The sequence below is a fragment of the Liolophura sinensis genome, chromosome 10, assembly GCF_032854445.1.
Source record: "Liolophura sinensis isolate JHLJ2023 chromosome 10, CUHK_Ljap_v2, whole genome shotgun sequence".
NCBI classification, from domain to species: Eukaryota; Metazoa; Mollusca; class Polyplacophora; order Chitonida; family Chitonidae; genus Liolophura; species Liolophura sinensis.
The window spans coordinates 16,051,704-16,070,684 of NC_088304.1; the positions used below are offsets into that span (position 1 = coordinate 16,051,704).

The window sequence follows — 18,981 nt, forward strand, 5'->3', positions numbered from 1 at the left end:
GTAAGAATGCAGGTTGAAGAGGTTGTTGCATCTTGTTGATGAGTATGTTGAATCAAGGTAAATTTACCTGCATGATATTCTGTTCTAAAGCCTTGGAGTGTTAGTGAGTTCTTGTCGTCATCATTCATATCATTTCTTGTTTACAGCTGGAGTGCAGTGAGGAACTAGGAGACTTGGTCAAACCAACAGATCCCACACTAGCTCTGTCAGTCTACCTCCGTGCTAATGTGCCCAACAAGGTGAGCGATCTCATACATTAAACCTGATAGGGTAGATTTCTGAAATACATAATAATTAATTGGTGGTAATATCTTTTTCTTTTCTTGCATTTTCATATTTACCAAATTTCATCTGGCTTAAAATACAGGTTTCAGATTATTATTTATGATATGTTGATCCGATCATAGGTCTGTTTTGGAAAACCATTGAGTTCACTTCAGTCCACTGTCTTACTACGAAGTTATCAATTTACACTTATCAAGTGTAAATCTCACTTATTCCTGATTTCCTCCCACTATAATGCTAGCCGCTGTTATATAAGTGAAATATTCTTGAGTAAAACACCAATCATATAAATAAATAAATCTCCCATTGTAAATAAGGAAGTGTGTAATTCCAAAATTGTACTGATTAACAAAATCAGGCATATTGCTTCACATTGATTAGGAAAAGGGTCTTTGAGACTGTTTGATGATTATCCTGTAGATAAACCCCTGAACTTGTATTGACGACTTTGTGTGGTCTGTGTGGCTGTTGCAGGTCATCCAGTGTTTTGCCGAGACTGGTCAGTTCAACAAGATAGTGCTGTATGCCAAGAAGGTGGGCTTCACCCCTGACTTTGTGTTCCTGCTGAGGAATATCATGAGAATGAACCCAGAGCAAGGTCTGCAGTTTGCTCAGATGCTGGTACAAGATGATGAGCCACTTGCTGATCTCAACCAGGTATCCACTTTAATAGTGATTGAATAAATTAACCTCTATCATGCATTCTGTTTTTTTTTTCTTGAAATAGTCGTTGGTTACTAGAATCAGATTTGTATAGCATGCTGTAACCTGCATGAGTAAGCGGTCAGAGACACACAGGGGAATGATTTGAGTGAGAGGTGGGGGTGGTACCTGTTTCCATTAATTTCTATCTTTACTTGTCCAGTTTTATGGTAATGTCATGTTTTGTAAAATATCCACATCATCTATGTTATATTTAAAGTTTCTTTTGTTTTTTTTTTGGAATTCCTGGCTCTGTAATTTATTCATTTTCAAATTTAAACTTCTGAATTCTCTATTATGTCATTAATTTGGCTTTTCTGTGTGATTAACTAAACTATTGTCAATTTAAAATACTGTTAAACAAGAATTATCCCAGGAGTGAAAAGAAACTGTCAGTAGCAGTTTTGAGCTGTTGGCATGAAAGACACTCCTAAAAAAAACAGTTCTACAGACAAACACATGCCTAATTTGTGAGCATGCTAGTTTCGCGTAAGAACACACACACACATGGGAATAGGGTAATTTTTCATCCTTTTTTTTACATCTGTGTCCAAGTTAACTGTGAAGCCCAGCTTGTGTCACCTTCAAAATAATAAACTTCTAACATTTGTGATGGTTGAATGTTGTAGATAGTGGATGTGTTTATGGAATTCAACCTGATCCAGCAGTGTACCAGTTTCCTGCTCGATGCTCTGAAGAACAACCGACCAGCTGAAGCCCCTCTACAGACCAGGCTGCTGGAGATGAACCTTATGTCTGCTCCACAGGTAAGTGCCTGTCACCGTTGTCAGCAGAGTAAGTGGCCAGCTTGTAGTGGATAGATAAATGGCCTCATGAATGGTCGACCTGGCCCTGAGATCCCGATAAATGGCCTCATGAATGGTTAACCTGGCCCTGGGATCCCAATAAATGGCCTCATGAATGGTCAACTTGGCCCTGGGATCATGGAGATATCTTAGATTCAAGTCAAAATTTCAAATCTCTGTAAAATTATTTATGTAGCAAGGTCAAAATATTGTTTGACAACTTAATTTCTTAGTAAGTTTTTGTAAATCAAATTTCAGCTGAAATAAAGATTGAAATTTTGACTCTAGTGTAAAATCGCATTGTGATCTTGGGCCAGGTGTTCAATCCCGAATTGAGTCATACCTAAGGCTTAAACGTGGGTAATTTTGGAATGATAGGACTAGTACTGGTACTAGTATAATGTAATCGAATTTTCTTGTCTTTAGCCTACCATCGTCATATGACTGAAAAATTGTTAAGTACGACGTTAAACCCCAAGCACGCACTCACTCTTTAGCATACCATTCCAGTGAGGCAGCACTTTAAATATGATGTCACTTTAAAGAGAGACCATTAAAGTATGGTTGAAGGTGACATAATGTTCAGTCAGGGAAAGAAACAAACATCAGGGTAAGCTCAGGGAAAGTTTCTTATGAACATACGCCTGTTCTCACGAAACAAACAAGCTTTTGCTCAAGAAAAAATGCCAGTGCCTGTCTTGGGAAGAAGAAAGTTTCTAGCAGAGAAGGTTTTAACAGTTGGCATGTTCAAAGGAAGTAACCCTGTTATAGTGATAGCACTCCTGAAATGTGGTCAGTAAGAAGAGCTGATGGTGGTAGAATTGCAAAGTGAACCATATACATGTAATTATCATGTAAGGGTTGTACCAGAGCAGTCTGGATTGTCTTTGTCTTGCCTGTTTGAAACTACTTAAACTAATTTGTCACATTTTGTACAAATGTTGTATATTTGCAGGTTGCTGACGCTATCCTAGGAAATCAAATGTTCACTCACTATGACCGTGCCCACATTGCCCAGCTTTGTGAGAAGGCAGGATTGCTGCAGAGAGTGAGTACCATTACCACTTGGCTGTGTCACTACAGTCTGCTTAACCTTCCTTGTGAATCAGCATTCTATGAATATTCGGACAAATTGTTGGCAATATTGCTTGATAAATTTATCTTAAATCTTTGAAAACAAAATTTTTACATTCATGTGCACTGAGAATACAAAGATTATGTCTAATTTTGCCATTGCACTTGGGGGACTTTGAGGTGCTTGGGTGAAACTAATGTTGCATTTATTTTTCCAGGCCTTGGAGCATTACACAGACCTGTATGACATCAAGAGAGCTGTTGTTCACACACACCTACTCAACCCTGAGGTGAGTGCATAGACATGCATAAAAATTTCTCTACTCTTCTGCATTGAACACCAGTCAGTCTGCCAGTAACCTGCGGATGGTTGTGGGTTTTCCCTGGGCTCTGCCCAGTTTCCCTCCACCATAATTCTGGCCACCGTTTCATAAGTGAAATATTCGGGAGTACGGCGTAAAACACAAATCAGATAAATAAACGCCAAATCAATAAATAAATAGTCCTCAAGGGATGAAACTTGGACCTGTACTTGAGTTACATGACTGGTCATCCAGATTGTCTATCATTATCAGAAATTACATCTAACACTACAGTCAGATGGAACATAGATGGTAGATGTTCAAAACTATTATTCCTTATATCAGATTGGGAGCATTTTGCCAAATCTTCCTAAAATTGTGAACTGTCAATTGTGAGGGCAGATTTAAGAACATAAATTTGAGAGGTGATGAAGATGTTTTTGAAGACGTCTGTCAGGATTTTGTGTGTGGTTTTATGCTTGATATAGTGGCACTAGTATTGCTTCCAAGCTTATTTGAACTTGGGGGCCTCCGTGGCTCAGTCGGTTAGCGCGCTAGCGCAGCGTAATGACCCAGGAGCCTCTCACCAATGCGGTCGCTGTGAGTTCAAGACCAGCTCATGCTGCCTTCCTCTCAGGCCGTAAGTGGGAAGGTCTGGCTTCAACCTGCGGATGGTCGTGGGTTTCCCCCGGGCTGAGCCCGGTTTCCACCCACCATAATGCTGGCCGCCGTCGTATAAGTGAAATATTCTTGAGTACGGCGTAAAACACCAATCAAATAAATAAATAAATATTTGAACTTGACACCCAATGGCCATTACTGGATTCAAGTTATAATATCAGCAAGGTACATCACAAGAATTATGAACTTTCAGGAGCAATAAGACTTTCTCTGTTTTCAGTGGCTTGTGAACTACTTTGGCTCACTGTCAGTGGAGGACTCTCTGGAGTGTCTGAAAGCCATGTTACAGGCCAACATCCGACAGAACCTACAGGTGTGCGTACAGATTGCCACCAAATACCACGAGCAGCTGGGCACACAGGCACTCATTGATATCTTTGAGTCGTTCAAGTCTTTTGAAGGTAAGGTGGTACACTAGAATTGAGTGTTGATTGAATGTAGGTTTACTGCTGAATGATTAGATGTCTGATGACCACATGGCATGGAATTTAGTTATCATAAATACCTAAGATAAAGAACTATTTCATAATGATCAACCTCTGGTTTTCTCTCACCATATTGGTGGCCAAGATCATATAACTGAAATATCCTTGAATATGCAGAAAAACACCAGTTAAATAAATGAATAAACATAAAGACCAAGCCAATACGTCTTCCAAGGCTTTCACTTATACAGCAGGTTGCTGTTGTTGCTTTTAGGAATAAGAAATGAAAGTATTTATAATCATCTGAGAGAGAGATATAGTATCGCAGACATCTCTTGATTGGAGGCCCTGATAACAATCACACCTCTGAATAGCAGGAGTGAAAAGAAACTGTCAGTAGCAGTTTTGAGCTGTTGACATGAAAGACACTCCTAAAGAAAACCAGTTCTACAGACAAACACATGCCTGTTTGTGGACATGTTTGTTTCGCGTTTGAACTCACATGGACGAAAAGTTAGCAATGAGACCTGTCCGTCTTAACTTGCACTAGCCTAGGCTCTGCTCCAGGGGAGTCTCACATTTAGCTATAATAAAGTTAGATGGCCGTTTGCTGTGGGTGTTGATTGTCCCACTTCCAACATGTTCACAAGGAAGAAAAATGATCAAGGACAGGGACATCTGGATGTGTGGGCTGCATCAATGCATGGACAAAAAGTGAGGAGGTCCTTTGTACTGGGAATGTGGACTGTTGATTCATGAAGTTATCTTCTGGTAGGTATTTAATTCTTGCTGTTTTTGTTTTCTTGCTCGTCCAGGTTTGTTCTACTTCTTGGGTTCCATTGTGAACTTCAGTCAAGATGCAGATGTTCATTTCAAATACATCCAGGCAGCTTGTAAGACAGGTCAGATCAAGGAAGTGGAGAGGATTTGCCGGGAAAGTAACTGCTATGACCCAGAGAGAGTTAAGAACTTCCTCAAGGTAAGCAACTCTTCCAAGATTAAACAGCTGGAAAAACTGAAAAGGCGTGCAAAATGCATGGTTGTAACTGAACTGAAAGTTGTTATTGTGCTAATGTGGATTCATGTTGAGTGTGTGATGTTGCTTAACTGTTACATGTACATACTGAAAGCATGCAAACATTACAGCTTCCTTGGTGGATAGATAATTTGCAGAGTTACAAAGTTGTGAAGAAAGAGTTGCCAGCAGTCTTGAGCTGTTGACCTGAAAGAAACTCCTGCAGAAAAGTTGTTTTATAGACACATGTTTTCAATGAAAATGTCAATTTTGCGCCAGATTAGTCATTTTTTTTTCTGCAGTGCTAACATTCATTATATATTAATGGAATGATGGTGGATGTTTCCCTGTCCAGATGTAGTCACATGTGAATTCTGGCTGAACATGTGTACTACTCTCAAATATGTTGCCAGGTTATATGTTCATAGTAGTGCTGTTGAAATTGATGTCCTGAAAGATCTTTCTGTATCTTTGTTTCAGGAAGCCAAGCTGACAGACCAACTGCCGTTGATCATTGTGTGTGACCGATTTGATTTTGTACATGACCTGGTTCTTTACTTGTACAGAAACAGCCTTCAGAAGTACATAGAGATCTATGTACAGAAGGTAGGTACTAATTAATGTAATGGGGGTTTTCCTCCCACCATAATGCTGGCCGCCATCATATAAGTGAAATGTTCTTGACTACGGCGTAAAACCACCAATCAAGTAAATAAATAAATATAGTGGTAATGTCATCTGGGGCCAGTTGTTGAAAAGCGTATTAAAGTTAAGCCAGGCTTAAATCTTAATACCAGTCTCATCCTAATACAAAGTAAATGGCACATTAGTCTGGACTAACATTAAGACCGGGCTTAAGCCTTGGACAAGCTTTAAATTTTCTTGTGGAATTCAGGTTATATTTCTGTTTTGCCTAATGGTTAAGGAAGACCACATATAAAGCAATCACAATTTCATCACATTAACATTTTGGTCGCTAACTCATGTGTTCTTTCCAAGACCAGTGATTCTCCTCCTTATAGATATTGTAGGCCATTTGTGCCAAAACACACACTACGCCAATTGTACCACTCTTGTGATGCACCTTAAATGTTCCTGTTGCTAGGTGAACCCTGCTCGCTTGCCGGTGGTGGTTGGAGGCCTGCTAGATGTAGACTGTGCTGAGGATGTGATTAAACAGCTGATCATGGTGGTCAAGGGACAGTTCAATACAGATGAACTTGTTGAGGAGGTGGAAAAGAGAAACAGGTATGTCCTAGTGAGGTGTGCACTAAGGTGGTTACGATGTTCAGGTGCCATTTTAATTAAAAGGGTGTAACGTTGGTCAAAGTTACATTTGCGGTAGCATCACGGCCTCTTTCTTAATACAGCCCTCAGAGGACAGGTCTCTCTGATTTGGGCTCATCTCTCTGAGCTGTGTGTGCACTTTAAGAATGAGCAGGGATCATTTGGCCGAGAATGATTTGAAATCACTCTTGGACATGGAATTGACATAGAATTTAAGAGTGTACCACCTGCAGTGTTCTTCGGGACATGAAGTGGTGCACAGGTTTCTATGGTAACTCAATCTGGTTTAGTTGGAACTTGCTTTCCTCTTGTTATGGGTCCACACTAGTATCCTAGTGGGACACTTCTTAAGATTGGTCGGGTTATTATTCTTGGTTAAGTTGTAAAATTGCACTATCTCCAAAACGAGTAAAGGTGGAAAAACCAAACTTTGGAGTCTTTGGAATTTTATTGATAAGCTAAAAAAAATCCTCGCCTCCAGAACGGCTAAAACCTGTCGAGATAAACTTTTCATTTAGAGTTTTTATGTAGATCACCCTACCCATATTGTGAAAACTTTTAGTTTGGTATGCAAATAAGGCATACCAATGAAGTTGGCTCAAAAGTAGGTGACTTTAAAACTGCTTAAAGTCATGATACAGATTAAACACACTATCTGGTGCCCATTGACGTCACAATTACAAATTTGCGAGAATTCTCTTGTACTTTTCATGTTTTCATGTTTCGAACAAACAACCAACAAAAATTTGACAGACTGTCCTGTTTAAATAACACGAGAGCTTGAAACCATTGACTGCAGTTTACCGTGGGAACGGTCATCAGTTTAGCAACAGTGTATTCTCTCTGTCTTCTGCTGTCATGCACCAACTTCACAACAATTAACCAACTTCTTCCTGTCTTTTGTCCAGAATCCAGTACATTCATTAACATTTCTTTTCATGGTTTTTACCATTATCAGGAACTGTATAGACATCAGGCTACCAGAAGTGGTCTAGTTGCGTGGATCCCGGCAACGCTGTTGGGTAACAGCTTAATTAATATTGCCTATACTTTGAGCTTACTCTGTGAGAGAGAATGTGCGTGTCACATTTGTGGGTAGATTTGTAAGCGAGTTAGCAAGCAATGTGTAGGATCAAATTATGGTATAATTTCAGGAGTTGCAGTCCTACACGGTATTCAGGCACTTATAACACATGCTATCAGCCTAGTACTTCATCCTCAATTTGTTAGCGCGAGCCTCTCACCAGTGCGGCCGCTGTGAGTTCAAGACCAGCTCATGGGGGCTTCCTCTACGGCTGTAAGTGGGAAGGTCTGCCAGCAGCCTGCAGATGGTTGTGGGTTTCCCCCGCGTTCCGGCCCACCATAATACTGGCCGCCGTTGTATAAGTGAAATATTCTTGAGTGCTGCGTAAAACACCAGTCAAATAAATAAAATAAATAGTACTTCATCGTTACATTATAATGTTGTAGGGGCCTCCGTGGCTCAGTTGGTTAGCGCGCTAGCGCAGCGTAATGACCCAGAAGTCTCTCACCAATGCGGTCGCTGTGAGTTCAAGTCTAGCTCATGCTGGCTTGCACTCCGGCCGTAAGTGGGAAGGTCTGGCAGCAACCTGCGGATGATCGTGGGTTTCCCCCGGGCTCTGCCCGGTTTCCTCCCACCATAATGCTGGCCGCCGTCGTATAAGTGAAATATTCTTGAGTACGGTGTAAAACACCAATCAAATAAATAAATAAATATAATGTTGTACTGTATACAGTTGTTGTTCATCCACAGGTTGAAGCTGCTCTTACCCTGGCTAGAGATGAGGATCCATGAAGGTGTGAACGAACCAGCTACTCACAATGCTCTTGCCAAAATTTACATCGACAGCAACAACAACCCAGAGAGATTCCTGAGGTAGGAAAGCTGGTTGGTCCATCTTGAACTAAACCTTGATGCAATATTTCAAGGTGGTTAAAAAAGACTAAAAAAAAACAGCATGCTGTGCCCTGTAAAGACCAAGTTTTGGACACCCAAATTGAGTATACTTACAGTGTAACTCGGTCTTTGCCGTTAGATTTTTGACTGAAAATACTCATTTTTTTGTATTTGTAGGTACAAAATTCATTTTTGAGCTCAAACCAAATATTGGCTTGCAACGATTGACATGTATGAATCCCTGTAGTTATTAAGCATCACATTTACCTGAATGATGAATCAGGGAAAATTGTAAGATAGCAGTTTGTGACATTGGTTAAAGTAGCACTGGCTAAGGTAAGTATAGGTAACAAAAGTCCAGATAAGTCAATATTTTTCTCCTGAAACGGACGAAAGCTTTTATAAAGCTGACTGATTAAGTAATTCAATTGCAGTGTTTGATTATAATTAAGTATGTCTTAGTATATATTTGTATGTGTTGATTGTGTGATTTCAGGGAGAACCAGTTCTACGACAGCCGCACTGTGGGGAAATACTGTGAGAAGAGAGATCCTCACCTGGCCTGTGTGGCCTATGAGAGGGGACAGTGTGACCAGGAACTCATCAATGTAAGATTATGGTAACACCAAACATGTAGTGTATGAATTTGTAAAGGTTGTGTATATTGTTTTACTGTGATCAGTTCATTAGTACGTCAGTTCTGACGATTTCTCAACCGGTTTTAGATTTACAAGTAACAGGCATCTAGGTTTAGTGTGTCCCGGTTTAGGTAAATATCATTTGTATCTGAATATAAATAATTGATGTGGAAAAGCTGCATTTCATCAGTAAGAAGAGCTCAGTTTATGAAGTAAAAATTAAGATTAGTCATGGTTTTTAAAAGCCAACTTCATCGTCACAAAGTGTGTTAAATTTGAATGCCGACTGTATGTTATATGTGTACATTTATATTCACAGCATCTTGAACCATTAATAGTGATGTATCCCAAGACCTTCTAGTTTCATATTTCAGTATTGTCATTCTTTCTTCTTCCTCTGTATCTCTATCCTGTCTATAGGTTGGTTTCTGTCTTCATGTGAAATGTTCTTGGAAGATAACATGGAACATACACATGATAAAAGGTGTACTGTCTGATATGTTACATGTTAATCTTTACCTCCTGTCTTTGTTTCCTTTTCTCAGGTGTGCAATGAAAACTCGCTGTTCAAGTCTGAGGCACGTTACCTGGTGCGTCGCCGTGACCCAGACCTGTGGGCGATGGTGCTGGGAGATGATAATGAGTATAAGAGACAGCTGATTGACCAGGTGAGCATATAAATGCTCAGGAGAGGGTTGAGCCAGTCATTCCATGTTAACAACGGACTGTGTGCTCATAACACAAGTGTTATTCATCTGATTTTTTGCATTTTTAGAGAAAATCGCTAAATTCTCTCAGAACGTCTTCCTGTGTACATGTATGTAGTAAGAATAGTGTTCAGTATGGTCGTTGCTCCAATCTGACATTGGAAGACCCAAGCAACATAGTAAAATGATACGTACTGGTCTCCCGATTTTTTCATTTCCCATGGTGGGTGTTCCCCAAGTTAATGTCTGATTGGTTCATAAAAAAAAAAAAAAAATCAAACATTTTTATTTTTACATAAATTTGGCAAACCTCTTTAGTGCTGTAACCTAGTTGCTGCCTGGTTTCCACCATTTATAGAAATTACCTATTGAAACAATCCTTGAAACTCCTCGTGGGTGAACTAGCTTAGTATTTTTATGTATCCTTAATTATTTTTAATTACTGATCGGCCCGGGTACTTGCTCTCTGAATTACTTAAAAGCCCTTGTAATTTATTCTGAACAAATGAAAAAGCCCACTCTGATCAGTCCTTGTACTTGTGTCCTGCGACTGGTTGATCAAGCCTATGTTTATGTCTCTCAGGTTGTCCAGACTGCCCTGTCAGAGACACAGGACCCAGAAGACATTTCCGTGACAGTGAAGGCCTTCATGACTGCAGACCTACCCAATGAATTGATAGAACTGCTGGAGAAGATTGTTCTCGAGAACTCTGTCTTCAGCGATCACAGGTTTGTTATTAAGGTTTATCACTCACAGGCTTATTCTAGTTAGTGAACCCAGACTTGAAAGTCTGTATCTTACAATGTGATCAAAGAACCCAGACTTGAAAGTCTGTATCTTACAATGTGATCAAAGAACCCAGACTTGAAAGTCTGTATCTTACAATGTGATCAAAGAACCCAGACTTGAAAGTCTGTATCTTACAATGTGATCAGAGAACCCAGACTTGAAAGTCTGTATCTTACAATGTGATCAGAGAACCTGGATGTTTAGGTGATTCCCCCTTCAAAGATTTCCTAATCTCACATTATCAGAAGAGTACTTTGATGAGAGCACAAAGTACTCCATTTTATAAAGCTCTTCGATATACTGTGATGCTCACGATTCTGGAACACAATGTTGCAGAGTCTTTCTAATTCTTTTTTGTACTTGCATAATGTGAAAAAGAAAAAACAAATGTGGTTTCTGTTAGTCTAGACTTAATCATGTCCCTACTGCAGTTTGGGTAATTGAAACTAAATTAATCAATCACTGATTTGCGAAAAAATCTTGTTTGCTTGGTCCAGTATGTCTGATAATTTATGTTGCTTTCTAAACTTGACTGTTGACAGGAACTTACAGAACTTGTTGATCTTGACCGCTATCAAGGCTGACCGTACCCGGGTGATGGAGTACATCAACAGACTGGACAACTACGATGCTCCCGACATCGCAAACATTGCCATTAGTAACGAGCTGTATGAAGAGGCATTTGCCATCTTCAGGAAGTTTGAGGTCAACACATCAGCTATCCAGGTACGATCGGTGTTATATCCTATCTGAATATTCAGGAAAAGTGAGGTTTATGAGATTGATGAGCAAGCTTTAAAAAGTGACTAAAGTGGAGTTCACCACTGGTTAACAAAGGAGATTAGAAGTGATGTGTGAGGAAGTTTCGGAATACTTTACAGTGCGTAGTACTTTCACACTCAAATTTCCATATTTGAAGGTCAGAGAGTATTAATGGGATACATTTCCTGCCTAATCAAGTCAGTTCCAAACTGTCTAAAATCACATTTTCCTTGCTTTATGTGCACAAGTGTACAGAGTCTATGATGTGTTACAGGAAATACCCCATTATGGTATGGTTCTATCGAGAAACATGGCTGATTTTTACAAAAGAATCGTTTTCCTAACAAAAATTTCCAACATTTATAGTAAATTGTCTTGAGTACAACGTAAGTGGATGAAATATAACAGAAATGTGTGAAATTTGCTTAAAAACTGTACAACGTTCATTAGAAAATTATTGTAATTTGGCCATGCATATTGTTGTCTTTGATAAAGTTTGAGACCCAGATCAACAAAAGCTTCAATCTGATGAAAAGTCCTCATACGTGCAATTTGCTTCAGGTGTTGATAGAACATGTGGGTAACCTGGACAGAGCCTACGAGTTTGCAGAGCGCTGCAATGACCCAGCTGTATGGAGTCAACTGGGAAAGGCTCAGCTGAACGGTGGACTCGTCAAAGAGGCCATCGACTCATTCATCAAGGCCGATGATCCCTCACAGTACATGGAGGTGGTCAGTGTGGCATCCAACAGCAGTGAGTATCCAAGGGAAGACAACCCAGTTAGAGAGGCAGTCCGCTATTTTATTGTATGGTTCTCAGCCCAGAACTCCAGATCGTTGTGAAGTGCTGTTTTAGTAGCGCTGTAAAGGTGGAAATGCTTTAACGGAAAAAGAGAGTGAAAATGTTTTTAAGTTTGTATTCTTTCATGCCAGTTCACTTTCACTTTATGAATCAAATTTTGACCTCGAACAACCTGAAAATATAAGCTCTGGTGTATAAGTGTCTTTATCATTTGATGTCTTGAGGTAGAATTTTCTCCTGTGATTTTTGGGGCAATTTGAGGGGTTCCATTGTCAAATAGTATATTGAAATGTTCTATAACATGTAATGCCTTACTTTGTTCACAGACAACTGGGAAGACTTGGTGAAATACCTCCAAATGGCCCGGAAGAAGGCCAGAGAAACATTTATAGAGACAGAACTTGTGTACGCATATGCTAAGACAAATAGGCTGGCTGATTTAGAGGAATTCATTTCGGGTCCGAATCATGCAAACATTACTCAGGTAGGTGCTGTCAATCATAGCTAGAGCGTGGCTAAATTTGGTGTGATAGTAAGGCAAATTGTATTTCCTGCATTCGCAGATTGAAATTTAAGTGCATTGTTCGTTATTTTATGAAGACTCGATTGTAACGGACATCAAAATTGGAGTTATAAAAATTCAGACTAAACATATGTAGTGCTTTACACATCTTTTACCCAATGCCTCTACCTCACGCCGCTACATGTTTGTGCTATGTTCAGGTTGCAGACAGATGCTTCGATGACAAGATGTTTGAGGCCGCCCGACTCCTGTACAACAACGTCTCAAACTATGCCCGCTTGGCCATCACTCTAGTCCACCTGGGAGAATACCAGGCCGCAGTTGACTCCGCCAGGAAGGCCAATAGCACAAAAACCTGGAAGGAGGTAAGGATGTGGCACAGGTGGTGAAAAGTGTCCTGGGTCTGTACCAGATTCTCAATCCTTGGTGACCCACATTAAGATTATCACCTTTGATTAGTCTTGCGAAGCAAATGTCCATTTGAAAAAGTGTAGGCTAGGTGATTTTATGATTGCATTCTTCTCTTTTTTTTTTTTTTGCCTTAGTGTTGTATAAAAATTCCTTGCCTTAGTGTTGTATAATTCCAGTATGTGATCTATCTTGGCCACTGGGACGTGTCTAAACTGTTTTACGTTAACAGTGCTTCCTCTTTCATATGTTTTACTCGTGTAATCTGTGTTTACAGGTGTGCTTTGCATGTGTGGATAATGAGGAGTTTCGTCTGGCCCAGATGTGTGGCCTTCACATTGTGGTTCATGCTGACGAGTTAGAGGAGCTCATCAACTATTACCAAGACAGGGGATACTTTGAAGAACTTATCCAACTTTTAGAGGCTGCATTAGGTAAGCTCATAGAGGGAGTTCATCGCTTTCTTTAGTTTATTTTGGAACCAGCTGCTGTAAAGGGGAGAGTTGATGACTTCATTGTTTTTGGAAGAAACGTGTAAAGAATTTTTCAAGAACAAAGACATCTAAATAACAAAGTGGGTATGTTTTGGGAGTCGTCAGCCATTCCCATAGAATTTTAAATTACATTGCCGGATACCAGTTTTCATAAATTTTCCAGTTTCACAAATTCATATTTATATATATATATATATATATATATATATATATATGTGTGTATATATCAGATGATCCCTTCGAAGACATTTTATGTCTATATTATCCTCTTAACTAGCTATATTACACCTAAGTATTATCCTTTAACAAATCCAGGGGGGCCTCTGTGGCACAGTTGGTTAGCGCGCTAGCGCAGCGTAATGACCCAGGAGTCTCTCACCAATGCGGTCGCTGTGATTTCAAGTCCAGCTCATGCTGGCTTCCTCTCCGGCCGTACGTGGAAAGGTTTGACAGCAACCTGCGGATGGTCATGGGTTTCCCCCGGGCTCTGCGTGGTTTCCACCCGCCATAAAGCTGGCCGCTGTCGTATAAGTGAAATATTCTTGAGTACGGCGTAAAACACCAATCAAATAAATAAATCAAATAACAAATCCAGCATAAGTAAGAGCTATGCTATATTTGGTTCTGTTTGCCAGGTTTGGAGAGGGCACACATGGGCATGTTTACAGAATTAGCTATTCTATATTCCAAGTATAAACCCGAGAAGATGAGAGAACATCTGGAGCTCTTTTGGTCAAGAGTCAACATTCCAAAGGTGAGCAAAACTGAAATGACATAGGTGTACTGCCATCACACACTTCTGCTTCAATGTGCTCAAGTTTTAAATGTTCAGTTTTCATATAATTGAGGTGCCAGTAATGGCAAATTGGTAAAGTGCCTGTCTTTTTGTTCACTAGGACACACGAGACCCAAGTTCAGTTGCATTCTTGGATAGGGAATTTCCAAGATTTGTCCGATAATAACTTGTCAGTGGTGTTTCCGTGTGTGGTCTTACATGGAGTTTGCTATTCTTTTACCAGTGTCACATGAGAGTTATTTAGGAAAATGAGGGACTACTTCATATGAAGTATGATAAGATAGAGTTTAGATGCCTGGAAATATCAGTGCACCTTAAAATATGTGCAGGATAGCTTCGACAAGTGGTATGTGTTTTGTGTTATCAGGTGCTGCGTGCAGCAGAGCAAGCTCACCTATGGATGGAGCTGGTGTTCCTGTATGACAAGTACGAGGAGTTTGACAATGCCATCCTCACCATGATGAGTCACCCAACAGAGGCATGGAGAGAGAACCAGTTCAAGGACATCATCACCAAAGTGGCCAACATTGAGCTCTACTACAAGGCCCTCCAGTTCTACCTGGACTTCAAACCTCTGCTCATTAACGAGCTCCTGTTAGTACTCACCCCACGCCTGGACCACACCCGTGCAGTCAATTATTTCACAAAGGTGAAACAGATCTCCTTGGTGAAACCATACCTGAGGGCGGTGCAAAAGAACAACAACAAGGCCATCAACGAGGCCCTCAACTCGCTGTTGATCGAGGAGGAGGACTATCAGGGACTCCGTGCATCAATCGACGCATATGACAACTTTGACAACATAGCCTTGGCACAGAGCCTAGAAAAACATGAGCTGTTAGAATTCCGACGCATTGCAGCATACCTGTATAAAGGTAACAACAGGTGGAAGCAGTCTGTGGACCTGTGTAAAAAAGATAAATTATATAAGGTGAGTGGAGAACCCGGCTTAATGGTGTGCACATTGCGAGCTCCACAGAGTTACAATTGATTTAACACAAACGCTTTGCCCAGCATAAAGAATTAAAGGATGTATTTCCATGTTTAACTCATAAATATTGCATTTCTGTGGTAATACCCTACAGAATATTGCATGTGATCATGCAGTTAGTTGGTGGGTTTTCCCCTTTGGTTTACTCCACTCTTTACCATATTGTTGTGAAATGATCTTTATGTGGGTGTTTCATATAAAGTAATACAGACAACCAAGTTTACTCTACCTTTTCAAAACTTGTAGACAAGCCATTTGTGAATGTTTGGAACGGGTGCAAGGTTACGTTTTTTGAAGCAGTACTTATTGTCATTGTTTCCTATACAGGATGCTATGCAGTATGCGGGCGAGTCTCGGAACATCGATATTGCTGAGGACCTGATAGCATGGTTCCTGGAACAGAAGAACTTTGAGTGTTTCGCAGCCTGTTTATTCCAGTGTTACGACCTCCTCCGACCAGATGTCATCTTGGAGTTAGCTTGGCGACATAATATCATGGATTTTGCTATGCCATACATGATCCAAGTTATGAGAGAATATATTTCAAAGGTATTGTTGTAGAATGCTTTCATCCAAGTTATTGTGATGCAGAATGTTATAACGTTCCAGTACATTGTATTGTTACCCGTACTAAAAATTATCTGTTCTTAGGAGTGATTAATAAATGAAGCTATGAAATCTACCTTTTCTAAATGATCAAGCAACTCCTGTTCTTGAGCTGGGATGTTGTGTGGAAATATGGTATAAATTGGGGAAAAAAGTAATATGATGAAACAGAGAACAGATCAGGCTAAACTGACATATTTAGATGTATTTGTAGACAACATGCATCCCTATGAATAGGTGAGTATTATGTACAATTTTCCCCTGTTATCAAGGTTGAAGAATGTAGTGAGGTTTCTGGGATCTCACCTGAGTATTCTGTTTCCCTTGTTTACAGGTTGATAAGTTAGAACAGTCAGAAGCTGTTAGAAGCGAAGAAGAGCAGAAAGCAGAAGAGAGACCTTTAGTATTTAGTAAGTATCACCTCATTTTTTGTCCTGGGTTTTAGTATTTGTCTCCTTGAAATGTATACACTCTGCATGAACCAAGTAAAGGTTGTGGGCTTCAGGAGTGAGAGGCTTCACTGTTTTCATTTCACCTTAAGACATTTTTTTGTATGCATGTGGTTTATTTGCCGTGTGAAACAGCAGTTTAAGTGTTATGGTTCATGTAAAGTACTTCCATTTCTGTATTTTACATTCACCATTCTGTAATATTTCTTTTCCAGATGAACCACAGTTAATGTTAACAGCAGGGCCTGCAGGTGTTATGCCCCCTCCCCCTGGAGCCTATGCCCCTGGGTACGGCCCTGGAATGCCCCCAGGTGCAGGTGCCATGCCTGGCTACGGCTTTGGCATGTAACTTTGTCTGCGAGGAACTGACCCACCTGTGAAGAGGGGAGAGAGGAGAGAGCTCAACTACAGAAACTCGTTCAGCTGAGGGACATTTTGATAGAGAAGCCTGTATAAGGCCTAGTATGATGTATAGGTTAAAGAGTTCCCCTAGCCTACTACTTCAGTGTGTACGTGACTGTCTGTGTATGATAGCAGGAACACTAGATGGACTGGTATGATTGGATACCAGTCACTGAGGCACTTTATCTGTGTATCTGTGGTAACACAAAAGTTCACAGAGTTGATGTGGTACTGTAATGTAAGTTCAAGTTTGTCAGTCAGGGAGATTTGTGTGTACATTTGGAAGAGTTGTATAGCAATTACTGGCCGGCCTCTCAATCCGACCCTGACGAGATGTATAGAGAATTCTGAGGGTTGAGAGAGTGTGATGGAAGAAGTGTGACATGATCGACCTCCGCTGACCAGCTCCTTAATGGCACACCCTATTGACAGGAGGCTCTGTTAATGTGCTGGCAGGGGTAGGGATGCTGCTCACTGGTGTTTTCTCTTGTAAAGTAACAGAATTCAATACAGGCTATATGGTGGACCAATTTGTAGTAGCAGGTGTTTTGTGAGGCTTGGCAAACTTCTGTTCAGCTCCTCTACAAATTCAGGGGAGATAAGTGTGATGGGTGAAGGGAAGAAAACCTGAGTGGTGCAGAATAAAGCCCAAGTGGCATCGAAACACTGCTGCCACGTAGACGGGAATCTTGGGTGGGTAGAAATTTAATGGACAGGAGTCTTAATTATTTATTTGGTTACCCATTTTGCTTGTACATACTAAAGCGGTTGGCATTAAGATTTACCTACTGCTTAGAAATCCCCCAACCAGGCTGTTTGTCACTGACGGAGGGATTGGCGACCAACAGTTCACAAGTGCTTAGCTTTTCCTTATCCTTGCCTTCACACCAGGCTGTGGTGTGCTCAGTTAGCCTCCTTAAATTTTCTGCTTCAGTGCATATGTACCCTGTAAGCAAATGATAGGTTGATTGGAGCTCGACAGATTATACCTGCTTCATTTCCAATTTTTAAATTGTCATCATGTAAATTACTTGAAGTTTGGAAGTTAAATTCTATTTGAGTATTATTTAAGCCCTCTTACAGTATGTATGTTCATATCACTCAGTACCCGTATGGCAGACTGGAACATTTAAGACTGGTTCCTGATTGAAAAAAAAAATATGTAACAAGGGATAGTGCATCATTTGCTAATACCATCTGTAGCTTAACTCAACTTATTAGGGGTGTACAGGACTGCATGTGGACAGTCTAGCTTTCTTTATGGTGCAGCTCCATCCTCAACATTTGTCCCCAGTCATTTAGGGGTCTTCCTTAAAAAAACTCGTAACCAGAAAGATAGTGTAATCAAGAATCAAAGCAGTCCTATCCTTAGTTGGTAAATTAAGTTGTTAAATTTGAAGCGAAAGGATGGAAACTTTGAATTTTGTGGGGTTTTTTTTTACGGATGACCCCTGAAACTGCACTAATGTCGAGGTAACTGCCGTTATAAATAGATATACGTATTACAAATCTACATATACATACATATATATATGCATATATATATATATATATATACAGTGTTTTATCTTCTGTTCGGCGTAGCTATAACTGTATGTCCATCGTTAGATAGTAATGAACAAATGTGTACACTGCAATCTGTAACATGTTTAACACCTATAATAAACACGCTGACAGAATCAGAACGTGTTTGAGACCTTTAATCATTGCTATTGGCACGGGGGTTATTACTGTTTTGCCGGCGGTAATACGTAACGACTTCATTGACCGAGAAGACGAAAATGCTGAGTTGTCTCCCTTCGTAGTCGGGAATTCGTACATTGGCTGTGCACTCTCGTTCGGGGATATACTGGACATGATACATGGCCTACTTTCACAGGAACCAGGACTTGTTGAGAATCTAACCATGTGGAACTTTCTACATTGGCATGTATAAATGCAATTGATTTTGAAATGTTAATCAACTCACAAAACCTCGCTGGAAAGTGTATTGTCGCCATGGACATCTGCGCCTGACTAGAAAATCACGTGAATGGATTTATGCGGGCATACACGTATACGATTCGTCTTTGTCATGTACGTATAATGAAGATAATAGAAACTTTACTTTTGAGTAAT

The 18,981-nt window shown here is 40.2% G+C and overlaps 1 protein-coding gene across 1 annotated transcript in view; it reads left to right on the top strand.

The window, feature by feature from the left end:
• LOC135477256 (clathrin heavy chain 1) overlaps positions 1 to 18,397 on the top strand; it is a 28,105-nt gene extending 9,708 nt beyond the window's left edge. The window contains exons 10-32 of the mRNA XM_064757440.1: positions 147 to 239; positions 760 to 942; positions 1,617 to 1,754; positions 2,749 to 2,841; positions 3,086 to 3,157; positions 4,071 to 4,251; positions 5,091 to 5,254; positions 5,771 to 5,896; positions 6,396 to 6,538; positions 8,352 to 8,474; positions 8,992 to 9,103; positions 9,679 to 9,801; positions 10,424 to 10,569; positions 11,173 to 11,356; positions 11,954 to 12,146; positions 12,521 to 12,678; positions 12,918 to 13,082; positions 13,403 to 13,559; positions 14,255 to 14,373; positions 14,783 to 15,346; positions 15,734 to 15,955; positions 16,347 to 16,422; positions 16,677 to 18,397. Coding sequence (XP_064613510.1) covers positions 147 to 239; positions 760 to 942; positions 1,617 to 1,754; positions 2,749 to 2,841; positions 3,086 to 3,157; positions 4,071 to 4,251; positions 5,091 to 5,254; positions 5,771 to 5,896; positions 6,396 to 6,538; positions 8,352 to 8,474; positions 8,992 to 9,103; positions 9,679 to 9,801; positions 10,424 to 10,569; positions 11,173 to 11,356; positions 11,954 to 12,146; positions 12,521 to 12,678; positions 12,918 to 13,082; positions 13,403 to 13,559; positions 14,255 to 14,373; positions 14,783 to 15,346; positions 15,734 to 15,955; positions 16,347 to 16,422; positions 16,677 to 16,810 — 3,669 coding nt within the window. The 3' untranslated portion in view covers positions 16,811 to 18,397. The remainder of the gene's footprint in view (positions 1 to 146; positions 240 to 759; positions 943 to 1,616; positions 1,755 to 2,748; positions 2,842 to 3,085; positions 3,158 to 4,070; positions 4,252 to 5,090; positions 5,255 to 5,770; positions 5,897 to 6,395; positions 6,539 to 8,351; positions 8,475 to 8,991; positions 9,104 to 9,678; positions 9,802 to 10,423; positions 10,570 to 11,172; positions 11,357 to 11,953; positions 12,147 to 12,520; positions 12,679 to 12,917; positions 13,083 to 13,402; positions 13,560 to 14,254; positions 14,374 to 14,782; positions 15,347 to 15,733; positions 15,956 to 16,346; positions 16,423 to 16,676) is intronic.
• The last annotated feature ends 584 nt before the right edge of the window (positions 18,398 to 18,981 follow it).